This window comes from Buteo buteo, chromosome 16 (assembly GCF_964188355.1).
Source record: "Buteo buteo chromosome 16, bButBut1.hap1.1, whole genome shotgun sequence".
In the NCBI taxonomy this organism is placed as follows: domain Eukaryota; kingdom Metazoa; phylum Chordata; class Aves; order Accipitriformes; family Accipitridae; genus Buteo; species Buteo buteo.
This window is the reverse complement of record NC_134186.1, coordinates 8,281,558-8,296,576: the sequence shown is the minus strand read 5'-3', so window position 1 is coordinate 8,296,576 and position 15,019 is coordinate 8,281,558. Positions and strand designations below refer to the sequence as shown.

The window sequence follows — 15,019 nt, the reverse complement described above, 5'->3', positions numbered from 1 at the left end:
GACTTTTCTCCAAACTAGCTCATTTTACAGCAGAACTTCATTCTGCAGTATTACAGTAGTGAAGAATGAACACTCACGCAGTACTTCTGGAAGCCTGTCTGGCAGCCTGACGTTCTTTCCTTTTCTTATCCGGTGGCTTTGCTAACACTATTTCAATTTCTTCCCCTTCTATCTCTTTCCCATTCATTTCATTCATAGCCTGTACAAAAATTAGAAGAGAAACATGTGAAAATTTGTTTCCATTCAAAAGGAAACTAAAACTTACTGAAAGAAACCAGATGGTTCGACTGCTCCAGGCAGAACTATGCCATGTGCTTCATTTCTGTGCTACTTAAACAGAAAGTTACGTATCATTCTTTCAAGTCCCACTTTATTCCCAGTTACAGTGAAGCAGCATTTGAAAAAAAAAAATTCTCTTTGTATCTTAAGGTATAAGAATGGGATTGAAACATATTGAGCATTATTTTAAAAAAAATCAGACATAACACCATCCCTTTTTATGTTCCTACATCCCCTAGAAATGTTTCAGAAATACACTGACAGAAGTTCTCACTATTCACGCTAACATGAACACTCACTGTACTTGTAAGCCACGTAGAGCACATGCACACAAGAAAAAAAACAGTATTTTTTTTTGTGCTTCCTAGCTAGTTTAGCTAGTTGAATGTGCTACATGAGTGCCCCTGAGGAAATAAAGTATTTCTGAGGATGCATACTTAAGGGGAAGAAAAAAACCAAAAAAACCCAACAAAACAAACCACTGAAACTTGGTGATCTCACCAAGTGAGGCAAGAAAGTTTTTCCTCCAGAATTTTTCCAAGAAAGTTTTCCCAAAATTTTTCCAAGAATTTTTTCCTCCAGAAAAGTAATGCATTAATTATCAAATGCATGCACAAAAAGAACTTAATATACATACACAAAGTATGATTAGCACTAAACCCCACAATTCTTTACCTGGCATTATGTGCTTTGCATTTAACATTTCTGGGTATTAATATTTGCATTAACAAAGGCTTTACATGTCTGTACAGCTACATGCCTCAAAAACATTAGAGATCATGAAAATTTATTTTAAAGGAGGTATGCAACTAAATAGACACTGGAATCAATGAGCCAATTCCATGCATTCCGCACATTAATACCATAATGCTTTCATTAAAAAACAAACAACACAGCCATACACAAAGATATCTCACAAAATTCAGAAACCAATTTAATGGCCATAAATCAGTCACATGGGGCAGATGTGGTAGTATCCCAACTTGTTTCAGAGATGAGCATTAGATATGCTCTGCTGTACTGCATTTGATCTATCTTTTCTCATCTGCTACAAGTTTTCAGTTGCTCAAATCTAACAGAGCATTTAGAAGTACGGTCTACTGGGAAGGGACTGGAGAGTGTTTAAAGACATACTATAGTAAAACACGTCAGGAGGTGTTGCAGACTTACCCTTTCTGTCAACAATCTGCTACCTTCTCTTGGACATGGTCTAAGCCTATCCAAATTGACTTCAACTTCATTAAATATGAGTGACAGTCATCCTAAAGCCAAACTCATGAGTATTCTAAACCCTATTTTGGTGGGTAGGAAAATTGCAAGCAATTAAATGGTTATAAAATTATTAATAAAGGATGAGTAAAGAGCCTTTGAACTGTCTGTGTAGCCACATATACCACATACAGTATACTTGCTCAAGACTCCCAGGTGCAAAGCATTTCCTCCCATAAACTGTGGATTTAAAACACAGATGGAGTAATTTCTATAGAATTCAACCCACTGAAGTACAAACAGCAGATATTAATGACCTTCTCAACTGCTCTTAGATACAAAGGAAGACACCTTTGAAGCTTACAATAGAGACCTCCGATGTTTAAGAAGTCATTTAAAAGAAACCTTCTAAGCAGCACATAGAGTTAAAAATAGCTAATGCATTAAGGGAGTTGATAGTGCCATTTTCCCCCCCTTCACAAGGCATTTTTTTAATTACCTTGCAATTTCTATTCAATACTTTTGTCACTCCAAAACTACACAAAGCCTTTAAATAGGGGCCTTTGAGAAACAACTGATACCTTCTGACAGTGTTTCCTCAGAAAAATTGTCTAGGTTGATTTCCCCCCCCCCCCCCTTCTTCTCTAGACTCTCCCGCATTGGTCTATACCTCTATTCCAGTCTACTTGTTCACTTGCTCCATCTGCAAGTTTCACATCCTCCTAGCTACTGAAGTCATAGGAACAAAATCATTAGTGTTAAAATTCTCGCAATGGGAACCTCATTAAATGGGCTCTACAAATTTTCTTACCTAGATATTTACTGTGAAATTTCTTAAAACCATTTGTACAAAATAAACTGCTCACATCAATTTAGCTAGGAAAGAATAATCAACCTACCTTCACTGCTGCACCTCTGTCCTCAAAATGAACAAAAGCATAATCCTTCAACTTCTTTACTCTTTCCAGCTTTCCAAATTCAGAAAAGGATTTCTCAAGGATTTCTTCTGTCACAGTAGTGGCCAAGTTTCTTACAAATAAAACTTTCACCTGGTAAAAAAATAAGAATGAAAGCTGTAATCTTTAAAAGTCAAACCTCAAAGGGAACTAACAAACTAGTAAGATGTTATTCCCTTCTTCTCTGCCTTAAGAAATCTTGGGTAACCTTGTAAATTCTGTACCTGTTTCAAAAAAAAAAAAAAAAAACAACACCCACACAACCAACCAAACCAACCAACCAACAAAAAAAGCCTTGTAGTTACCTGTATGAAGTTTCTACAACTTCTCTCCTTCCACAGTTCCCTTCCATGACCAGAAGAATATCCAGCTTTGATTTTCTGCTTCTGGGATGCTACAAATCCCAGTAAAATTTTCATAATAGGCCTCAAGAGTAGCAAAGAGTTATCCCAAAACGCAGGGACAAAGAGCACGTCATTCCCTACACTGAACTTCACCTTCATCTCACTCTGGAAAATAGTTTTATAAAATACCCACCTAGCATTCATTATCAGCAGAAGCAGATAATGAACAGACTGATGTGCCAATCCAGCAGGATAACCCTGTACACTACTAGTTTAAGTGTGAACGGTAGGTTAAAACAGCATGTTCCCAATGTCTTAAAATGGCAACTAATCTGCAGTGCTCAGACCATGCCAGTTCACATGGCTTACTATGAAAATCTAACTGCTTTTTGTGCCTCAAAACTAGCACTGCTCAGCTGGAGCAAATCTTGGTCACTACAGCATAAAGAAATTCCTCCCAAAGCACAAGAACATCCAGTTAAGTTTTAATTTACCTTTGCCATGACTTCTGGGTCAGGTTCCTCTACTGGATCAGCCCATTCCACTGTCACAACATTTCCCCAGACTTTTACTTTCCCACTCATCAGGCGGCGGCGAGCTTGTGCTGCTGACTTGTGATCCTCATATTCCAAGAAGCAGAAACCTCGATTCTTCTTCTTATCATCAGGTTGATGATACAAGATTACATCCACCAAACCCTCTGAAAAACACATCTTTAGTATTAAGCTTCAAAAGGAAAGAAAGAAAAAAAACCTAGAGTTTACTCTAAAATGCCTTCACTTGTTTTTTGTAATACACAGGCTTTGAATTTAACACCTGAAAGGGGAAGGGAGCACAAGAAAAGCAAAACAAATAACAGATATCCATCCAATTTACCCAGAAACAGGTCACCTAGCAGATGAAATTCTCCTGAACAAACTTACCTCACAATTAGGCCCTGCAAAACATCAACCTGAACAGTTCACACAGTATTAGTTTTCTATATTTTGTGTTACAATTTTTACATTTTAAAGCAGTCAGCATTAATACGTGGCATCTTCCCTGCCTCGAGGGGAAGCTGGAAAGAATTTCTTTCACATCTCTCCAAAAAGAGAAGCGGCAACTAAACGAGTATTCACCTTCTGCTTTCACCACTTCCCTGAAGTACTTATAAATAGCAATCCTAAAAAAGAAGCAGTAGGTTAAAACTCTCCTACAGGAACAAGACCAGGCAATCAAGACCTCAATCTCTTATTTAAAGCAGAAGCATCTTTTCTTCCTACTTGCTGCATATACTGGGCACAACACTGAAGAACTGGGACAGAAATTAATCTGTCATTAACTATTTCTACAGTACCATTCCCTCTAAACTGATTTAGTATTCCCTCCTCCCCATCATTCCTCAGCAATACATCTGTTTGAGACTCCCCAAAAACTTCTCAGTTGTGAAAGCAGAATCTACTGTAGATAGTTACAAATACAGAGTTTTCAACAGGAAGCTAGAACAGGTAACAGAATTAGGACCTTCACTTTTTTCTGAGTTCATTTGTGCTGTATTCATCTCAAATTGTAAACCTACAACATCATTCATTTAACAATCAGTAAAACAGACACTAGTCCCTTTACACTCCACCATAAAATATATTTGATATATAAAATTTATACCAGAAACAAACTTGGAATCCAACTTGGAAATAGTTTAAATGATAGCTGAACGCATCTGTCAAGTAACTAGACCTACAAAACAGAGAGACTGAATAGCATTTTGGGATCACTGTGAAAAACTCATTAAGGAGGTCTTACCTGTGACTTTACTGAACTCTTCCAATATGTTCTCCTTAGTCTTGTTCTTTGGAATTGACCCAACAAATAACCTGTTGTTTGCCACAGAGATGCATACTCCAAGGTGCTTCCCAGGACGGATTTCATAGTTGTCACACTGAGAAAATAAAAAGCCATTCATTTGCTTTATCCACAATAATATGGATAAAAAGATCCCCCAAAATCATAGAATCATCTATTTTCTTCGTGATTTGCTACTTTTACACGTAGCATATTTAATTTGCATTGCAAGAGAATTACTAGAACTGCAGTATTTGAGTCAGCATTCACTTGGAAAAACATTGCCGAGCTCAGGTTTTCCATAGAAACTTCTGAAGTTCTGCTGAACAGAAAGCTACAAAGAAACTGATGCACAAGGAACAATGTGTAACAGATACAAATTGCATGGAGTAAATTCATTCACCTACTGTTTATCTCAAACTTGAAAGATCTTCCTAAACAACTGGTGACTGCTTCCTGTGCTGGGACTCAATGTCAGTCATTGAGGCTGTTATTAATAAGCAAATACATAGCATTATAGATACTATGAGTTCTTCCACTTCACTTTGATAGCTTTTAAACACTGAACGTATTTGCTGTGAGATACTCAGAAGTGTGAATCAGTGTGTGACCTTGTACCCACCACCTCCCACAACAGGGATTTCTTGGACCTTGTAAATGCTAGGACTCTAAATTTTACTGTTAAGTTTTAAAACTTCCCATTAAAAAAGTTAGCCTGCTGCTTCATGCTTGTCCCCACAGTTGGATTACTATGAACACCAACACTCCTGACAGGTCTTTAAAGGTACAAGAGTTCAACCTTTAAAAAAAAAAAAGTAAGAATTCAAGATAGACATCATTTTTGGTTTAGGTTATGATTTTCAAACACAACCTAAGAGGATGGATGTTTGATCATCAGCCAGCTTCTGAAAACCTCGTCCAACTCTTTAAAAAAGCAAGTTTTCAGCCATTTTTACCCTGAGATGTAGCCATACAGATGACAGAGCAATACCTTCAGTAACCTTCATATTCAAGAACCAGAATAATGTTAAGGTACCATAAGCTATCAAACAAGATCACTTTAAGGAAGACAAAAACATTTCAGAATTTTGCTTCATGTACAACAGTGATTCACCACACAATAAAAAATTGTGTTCCAGTGCCATGAACTTAATCCGAATCCGCTTTTCAAATTATATCTTATCTTACAAAGCCATTTTACATGCAATCAATCCCAGTCCCAATCCCCGGTACCTGCAAACACAAGCAGAAAGCTCACCTGGTGTACAGAAACCAAGACTTCAAAATTTCAAGTTTGTTTTCTGAAAGAACCTCACTTTGCTATCAAGGTTTAATTAGCTCCAAAATTTAGCATGTGTCTGTCCTATTTTCTTTTCCCCCAGTAGTCTGTGGAAAATATTTCACCTAAATATAAGCCTGGCCACATTACCAGATAATAGTAGGGTGGAAGAGGGAAGGGAAGGGAATCCAGATATAGGACTTAAGGAATATATTCACACAAATTCACTTATTTGGTGCAATATCCAGGGTATGGAGGCCAGTCTTCCACCAGCGGCACATCATTTGCTACATCTACTGTCACTTCAGCATTTTCCCTTTTATCTCCCTCAATCAGTAAAAATTTAAAGTAACAACTCTGAGCACCTTCAACTCTGTCAAAAAAAGAAGTTTCAAAACAATTTTTCCTTCGTAAGTGACAGTAACTCATATCCACCATCTTCAAACACTGAAACCCAGAAGCAAGCAATTGCAAAAAACATATTTTGTGCATCTCCTTCAGGAAACATCCAAGTATGTTCTAGAAAGCAAAAAGCCTAAGCAGGGACATGCAATTCCCAGCCCTGGAAGGGCCTAACATAACAACTGTGACTATTTCTAAATACATGAAAAAATTTCAGGGAACAAAAACTGGAACATTTGGAAGCAACAACTCCTTCTGAAGCCTTTACAATGCAACAGAAGCAGTTCTTAAGTTTCTCTAGGTTTCATTGTTGTTTGGATTTTTTTTCCCTTCCCCCAGCTTAACTAGATGTTTAAGTTCCCTACCACCACCACCTTCTTCATACAGGATCAGCTGAATTCTGCTAAGGCAAATGAGATAAAGCATTTCACCTGTTTCGGTTCAAAGTACAAGCAGTATTTCAGAGCCATGTCCAAAATCTTGTGAGATACACATTGAACTTTCTAATTCTACTTCCTCTTCTCAGGCAGAGGCAAGGCCAAATGAACCAGGGCCCCAATCAGACTGCTGTCTCTCATTTTAATCCTCTATGGATTGCTCTGTGTCCTTTGCCAAACTGTCTAGATGTAGGCCAAGTCAGGTTTCCATATAGTGAGCAGACTGCATGACTGCCATTGGAAAGAACTAAAGGCCACCGTGAACCAAAAAGAGCACCAAGTCAGAGACCTCATCCACACCAGCAGCAGCAAAACAAAACATCTCTAATTAGCTCTTTATAGTAGGAAGGGTGATAAAACTTAAACACAGTGAAGCTTAAAGAATATATTTCCCCAGTCATAATCAAGTAAGCTCTTACTATAATCACCCAAGTACGCTAGCAGACTGCAGTAGGCTATAGCAGACTACAGTTCTATAAAGTAGAACATTATTTGTATATACTAAATCAAATCAGAAGGCAATTTTTAAGAAAATAAAATTTTAAGTCTGTCAATGCATGCTTTAATGAAACACTTCAAAGACTTCATTATCTAAAAGATTACCAACATACTTGCTGTTTACATTATCTCATCCAGTCTGAAAATAAGTTACTCACCAGTTTGACTGCTTCCTGTGCTGCATCTTTACTACAAAAGGTAATGAAAGCGTAACCTCTGTTTTGACCAGAAAGTGGATCCATCATGAGGCGCAGATCCCAAATTGGACCAGCTTTCTCAAAGAGTGGTACCAATTCATCTTCATACAAGTCTCGGGGAATCTTACCAACAAAAACCTAAAAATGAAGACGACACTTAAACAAAGCTTTTTCAGCAATCCAAACTCACTTAATACTTGAAAGTTCCTGAGAAAGGAGTACATTGAAGCATAAACCATCACAGCAGAAACACTGTAGTCATCACCGCAGCCTTCACTGCGGCCAATATTATTGTATGTCCTACTAAGTCTTCTAAATGTCCCACTGTTAGTACCAGGTTATATATATGGAAAACCTGGTTTTGTTATTTATATTGAAGAGGCTGTAAATTTCCACCACTGAAGAGGTAAATGTTTCTTACCTGGTTGTAATTTTGGCAATTAAAAACAAAGACCTTACAGACTATCTAGTCGGGTATCCTATATTAATGCAGGTCAAGCACTTCCTTGCTCTTGCAGTATTTTCAAATCATTCTGTAACCCAATCTTCATTAGAAAGCTAGAGACAGAAAAAAAAAAATCTACAAAAATCCTTAAATCACCCAATACACATTTTCCACTTTTAATATATACCGTAATCTTATTTCTTGTCTGTGCTTGTTTCAGCTTCCACCAACTGAAGGTTTTAATATTTGTCTGAGAAAATCTGCAGTCTTCATTTTTGTTCCTTACACAGAATAATGACAATAAACTTTGTAAAGTTTTGTTAAGGAGTTCAATCTCTTCAGCTGAGGTCTCCCTAGAAAGCTTCCCTCCCCAATTTTTTAATCACTGCAGCTCTCCTCTGAATTCTCAAAATCTCTGAATTGCTAATACAAGCAAAATATTCCAAAATCCCATTAAGATCAAATTCTATTTATTTTAGTTTCAAATATTTTTTTGTAGCAAAAAAAGCTAGGATTCATCAACCTTTTCCATCAAGGCAAGGCCTTGCCATAGTCCTATCTGGCACTGAAGGCTTAGCCGGTAATTCCAACGCTGAAGACACTCAGAATGTTCATGTAAGCATTGATATGAACAAACCCACGAGGACAGAATGATGACTCTGATTTTGAAAATGTAGAACAGAAATTATTTTCCTTCAAAGGAAAACTAGAACCTTTAGATGATTCTGTATGTTATACAGATATTCCTGAAATTCAGTTTCCAGAACATTTCTTTCACTTAGCTTAGCCTCTCTCAGTTCAGTGTGAATGCCAACTATGATTTATTTGCTACTGGGAAAAAAAAGGAACTGATTTATCATACTGAGTGAAACTTTAATGGCAGAGCCAACAGGCCTTCCCTGCCCTCGTCTCCCCCAAAAGCTTAGAAACTCCTACAGATAGGTATTTCCATTGTCATTACCCAGAACATTTCATTCTAAAATCCATGTGCAGTTTCAAAGACAAAAAACTGACACCATCATAGAAATGCACAAGACAACTTGCTACTAAGACAGTGAAACTGTCAGCTGAACTCTCCACAAACTGTAACTGGTTTAAGTCAATCAAATGTAAAAAGTCTGCATTAAATTCCATCTCATATGCCACGACTTCCAGCTGAAACTGAAGGTGACACACGAGAACACAAGACTTGAGGAGAGGAAAAAACCCTAATCCAAATACAAACAAAGTCTACTTTTCCAGCTATTTACCAAAGATTTACCAGCCTGAAAGCTTCCATTTCCTTCTCTCTTTCCAGTCTCTTCGGCTCACTCTCTACAAACTTTAGACCACCGACAATTCCACAAGACTGCTACTACAGTTCAGTTCAGGTAATACACTCTAGGAGCTAGTATGAGAAACAGAATTAAGGATTTAATTTTAATACATTCACATCTGACCTATATTCTAGAGTAACTTCCATCCATACTGGAAGGACTAGATAACTCTGTGGGAGTAATTCACATCTAAGTGAATTTGCTTTGAGCCTGTAACCTTAATATGTTAATGAACTACAAGATCAATACTAGACATGACAAACACCAGCTGAACATCTTGCAAGGGACAGAAGAAACATCTGCAATAACTTTTTTTAGATATGTTAATAAGCTTGAATAAAGTTGCTGAAATAAGAAATAAGACATCTGATATTTACATTATTTCATTTTTTAGTTCCACAAGAATACTGTGGAAAAACTTTGGAAACTGGCACAATCAGTGAAACAATATAAGAGATCTTGAGTAGGTAGGATGCAACCACATCACTTCTGGGCCTTTGTTGGAATTGCTGACCATTAGACTTACTTTTTCCAGTTTTGCTTCCTAAAGAACGTGTACAAAGTACTCCATTTTACTTCTTCCTTAATACTGTTTTAGAAGATGAATTATGAAAAGCCTTAACTAGGAAAAATTCTATTTCAGTTTCATGAACAACTTTAGAGAGCATTATTGGGGGTGCAATCCACTTCTGCACTCTAGATGATGCATCCTTCAGTTATTTCAACAACTGAGCCTCTTCTGTTGTCATCACAAGCTAATGGAAGTGTATTGCAGCATTGCAAGAGCTTCTTCAAAACCTCTCTCCTTCCAATAGTGGTTTTCATGTGCTTTGCAGTCAATCTGTCCTAAATGCCAGATTTAAAGTGTTAATTAACATAGGCCGCATGACTGCTTCATCTCATCCAAATCTACAATCTTCATTTAAAAAAAAAAAAAATATGGAAGTGGAAAAAAATTCTGACACAATGCAAAAACCTTTGAACCCCCACGGTTCTTCCAGTACAAAAGCAACATTCCATTTGTGTATTAAATCCAACACAAGCTTTGTCTAGTTCAACTCCTGCTGAGTTTATTATATCATTGCTTCTTAAGATAGAGTTATTACAGCATCTGATTCTTCCCATTCAATTTATTATGGACAAAAGCAGTTTAAATTGCCCCAACATCTTCAGTAACATAACGTTTTCCAGATTGCAAGTTAGCCTCACAAACTTTCTCTGACTTTTTATTACAAATTCTGACCATGCACCCACAGAGGAGCAGATGCAATACCAACTTACCATTCACAGAGCTAAAAGTAATTTTGCATTCTTGATAATGACATTCAGAGATGATGTTTATCATATACTTATCCAATAAATCTCAGCTCTGCAAACGGCATGTAGCAATTCCTCCATTTTATAGTCTAAACTGTTACACAGATATCTAAGCTTGCACATCATCTGAGCACATCATGGGCAAATGATCTATTTACAGAATTTTCAAGTTTTTATTTTACATCACTGAAAAACATTGAAATAGAAGTCTCTCAAAACTTTAGGAGTAGAACTTACTTTACCTGGAGACCCCTCTTATAAAACTGAAACCAATCCAGCAATCAGTACAGACTTAAGTCAATAACTTTCTTCATGCTAGCTGCACTGTGCTAACTTTGAAAAGTGCTTTCCCCCATCCCTATTATAGTGGGGTAAAGGACTTGTATTTTACAGTAACCAATGAAACCTCCTGTTCTTCAAATCATGCCTTAAATGGTACTATATTAATTTACACCAAGAGGTGAAAGATGGAAATCAAGTACCACACCAGTCACCACCTCAATTTTTGGTGTAACAGTCTGGACAGGCCATAGGCATGTCAGGTATTTTTTTTCCCTCCTCTAAAGAAAAAAAGAACAACAACAAAAATATATAAAAAAATAACGATCCTTCAATTTTCCTCAATTTAACAACTCAAAGCTCCTCAGTCACCAGACTGAAGATAGGAGTGAAAAATATGTATTTTAACCTGTTCAGCAAATACAGCTCAACTTCATTAGATATTACCCACAAATGCAGACACTACAGATATGATGTTGGATTTACCATCCAGCATTATCCAACTGAAACACTGAATGCTTGTCTTGTTTGCATGCAAGCTTCATCATGCCTGACTAGCAGTGGACTTAGGACTAAATTCTTTTTGCTCCCCATACACTTAAAGTCCTCCTTGTTGTGACTGAATTTATTGAAATATTTATAACCTTGTCTTTCCTTGTCTTGTCTGCACTTAATTTCAGAAGTTACTGAAATTGCTATGTAGATGTTACTACTGCCTATGCGTCCTCCAATGTTGCTGAGCAACTGGTTTATTTTAAACCACAATTAGACAACTTTTGTGTAGAAAAGAAAAAAAGGAATTTAAGAATACAAAACCAATTCTTTTTTCAGCATTGCTTGCATATACACTTTAGTAAAATGATAAACTACAATTAGCATAGAGCAAGCGTACTTAAGCAGAGCTTGAAAAGTTATGCAAATCATCAGTTACTGTCTTCCAGTTCAAGGACCCATTCTAATAATTTCCCCCTGCCAAGGAATTTGTTTTTCTTCATGGAATATGAATACTCCCTTTAGAAATCATCCTTACTGTGACCCTTCTAAGCATCTTCTTGACAGCATACACAAAAGCTTCAGCGTCTCAAAAGGTGCAAAACTAATCTATAAGCTGAAAGACATTCAAGAAATTGACCATTTTCTTAAATCTAATCTGGTGGTTTATAGAAGAATCTCCAAAAGAACTCCTGTATCAAAGACTAGTCACAACAGTGTGATTAAGAGCGTTCAGAGTGTTTAGAATAAACTACAAAACAACCTGCTAGGGACCAAAACCTTGCAGAATAGGTAAGTGAGGAAATATACAGCTCAAGCATTTTCATAACCAAACTGAAGTTTGCTCATAGCTTACTAGCAAGATGCACAAGTTCAAACATGACCTCGAATTTCCACATATGCTTACTGACTAGACTTTGTCCTTCAAGGGAGGAAAAAAAAAAGTGTGTGTGTATATATACATATACACACACACGTGTTTATATATATATGTGTGTGTGTGTATATATTTTTATATATATATATAAAAAATTCTTTAAAACTCTTCCGACCATCTTTAACTCTAAAAAGAACAGCTGGTGTAACAGGGAGTAAGAAAACACAGAGAAAAAGACCTTAGAAATTTTAATCAAAACAAAGGAGCACTGTACAAGCCCCTTGAGGATAAGCAGTTATCAATGTCTGCAGATGCAAAGGACAAAGCCAGTGTAAGGAGAGGAGGAAACACCCAAATAATTGTTTCCATTCTTACCCAATAAACACTCCCATAAACGTCTCCAAGCATCAACATCATGTGACCTCATTATAAGCAAAATGCTTTACATGGGAGGAGCAAATCCTTAAATAAAATGAATATTCAAGTTTAATATCAAAACCTATTGCAATTATTTTCTCCTCCAAGCTTCTGCACAGCTGTAACTACTTTGTCTTTATTACAGAATCACATTCCAAAAAGGTCCAGCTGCTCTTAAAGCCCACCCACTTGAAAAAAAATACATTGGACAGTTTCACCCACATAATCCTTTCAGCACAGTGTTCACTGTGACAATTTGTAAATGTTCCACATGCTTAACATCCATAAGATTACATATCAATACTGTAGTTTCACTGCACAATGTTCAAGTACATATTGAAAGAGAGTTAAAGCTGCCGTTAACATGTAATGAATTCCAATTTATGTTTTAAAAAGACACATTAGTTGGTGTACAAATATTTACAGCAGAAAGATCTGATACATCTTCAGGGAAAAAACTCCACGTAGTACATATCTTCTTGAAATCAGTAACAGTACTTGGGTATCCTTAAAAAACAGAAGTTTGCCATTACTGACATCAATGACAGCTCTGGCATCAACATACCTGAGCTGGCACAAGCTGAGAGCTTCAGTATTTAAGTAAGTTCCAAACACAAAAGATTCACTGCTGCAATCCAAAGGGATACATCTTGTGGTTTTTTCATATTTTTACCCACAGTATTAGAAAAGAGGCATTTACATTCCTATATAACCAGAACTGTTGTGGACAAAAGAAATGGTTCTCAAAAGCTTAAAGAAAAACAAACAAACAAAACCAAAAACCAAACACACTCACCTCATTTTGGGAAAAAAAAGTGCGACAATAATCTCCAGTCACTTGTCTTCAAACATACTCTGCCTAGTCTACCATATCGTAAGATCATGTTTAAGTTGATTACTATGCCTCAGACCTCAACAGCAAGAGCTAAAGACTAAATTTAACAGAGCATATACCAGTTTCAACAACGTGTTCAGCATCTCAGCCAGTCAAACCAAGCAGCATGTCTAAAGCAATAATCAGTCTTTAAATCCCAGAAAATGCCAGCAATAAATTAATTTGGTAGAGGTATGGTTTCTATAAGTAGTTGGGTAGGTATTGTTACAGCCACTAATGCTGGATTCGTGGCAGAAGCATTTATGTTCTTATTTTAAGGGAGTTTCCACAAGTTACCCATTCTAGCAAGCTTCAGGAAACTTAAAAGTATAAAAACATACTCTTAATAGTATTAAAGCAGAGCCAACTTCACGGATTTCCTATGACTGCCTAAAGAGGCTAACCATCACCAATAGGACAAAATACTTAAGATGAGTCAACTATTTTCAGTCATGAATAGAACAGTTCAGTTCAAAGGGAACTACAACAATCATCTAGTCCAACTGCCTGACCACTTCAGTGCTGACCAGAAGCTAAAGCATGTTATTAAGGGCATTGTCCAAATGCCTCTTAAACACCGACAGGCTTGGGGCATCAACCACTGCTCCAAGAAGCCTGTTCCAGTGTTTGATCACCCTCTCAGTAAAGAAATGTTTCCTAATGTCAGTGAAGCATGGTGCAATTAAATAAAACTATATACCATCATATAATCACCCTGGCACCACCACCAAGTTGGTAAACAACTTTTAAGCCACCTTTCTGAATGCAGAAATGCAAAAATTTACAAAAGAAAACAAGCTACATGGACTCTTTCAGTGCAGTACTTTCACTGTCAGTCCATGCAAGCATCAAGGATGTTTTCAGGTAGATTGAAACAAAAGCAAACAAACAATTCCTTAATAATTACTAATCTCAGCTGTTCTCTTAAAAACTCTGTATGTGAGTATCTTTATACAATACACAAATCTTTTTCACTTTCAGCACTTTGCATTAAATAAACTTTGCTACTGTCACTTAAATACCATTTATGTTGTAAACAGAGTCAAGTACCTTTGAGTCACACTTTTACCTATCTATAGAGCTAATACCTACATTGGTCACTTTTTAAGTGATGGACCATAAGCTCTAGGGTGGACCGTGAAGTCTGACAATTTAATGATCTATTTTACATTTTAAGAAATTTTACATAGTCTTTCTTAGTGTATTACACCTGCTTTTTCCCCCACAACCTATTATCCTGTCTTTTGCAGAATACTGAGATAAGAAAGACTAAGACACACATAGAAGAATGCTTTCCTCTACAATACTTGAAACTTTCACTTGTAATATAGTTTATTTTCAAGGATTTCTTATTTATCAGTTTGCACAAACACACAAAATAACAATTAGATTCATCTGTATATACTAACCTCTGTTCCAATACCAGGCTGAACACCAGAATATACAGTATCTGGAGGAGGGCCCCCATACTTCCTCTGTCCGGTAGTTACATCCAAAGTGTAGCCAGTCCTCTCTAGCAAAGCCTGTAAAAACCCGTCACATTAGCTACATGGGGGAGGATAGTGGGTTAAAATATAAAG

At 36.8% G+C, this 15,019-nt stretch overlaps 1 protein-coding gene across 17 annotated transcripts in view; it reads right to left on the bottom strand.

Moving 5' to 3' along the window:
• Nucleotides 1-15,019, bottom strand: part of HNRNPR (heterogeneous nuclear ribonucleoprotein R) — a 48,528-nt gene that overhangs the window by 23,153 nt on the left and 10,356 nt on the right. For all 17 annotated transcript variants that reach the window (XM_075047753.1, XM_075047751.1, XM_075047737.1 and 14 more), the window contains 6 exons: nt 14,849-14,962; nt 7,384-7,560; nt 4,571-4,706; nt 3,283-3,488; nt 2,388-2,537; nt 78-199 (listed from right to left, as the gene is read on the bottom strand). In XM_075047753.1, coding sequence (XP_074903854.1) covers nt 78-199; nt 2,388-2,537; nt 3,283-3,488; nt 4,571-4,706; nt 7,384-7,560; nt 14,849-14,962 — 905 coding nt within the window. The remainder of the gene's footprint in view (nt 1-77; nt 200-2,387; nt 2,538-3,282; nt 3,489-4,570; nt 4,707-7,383; nt 7,561-14,848; nt 14,963-15,019) is intronic.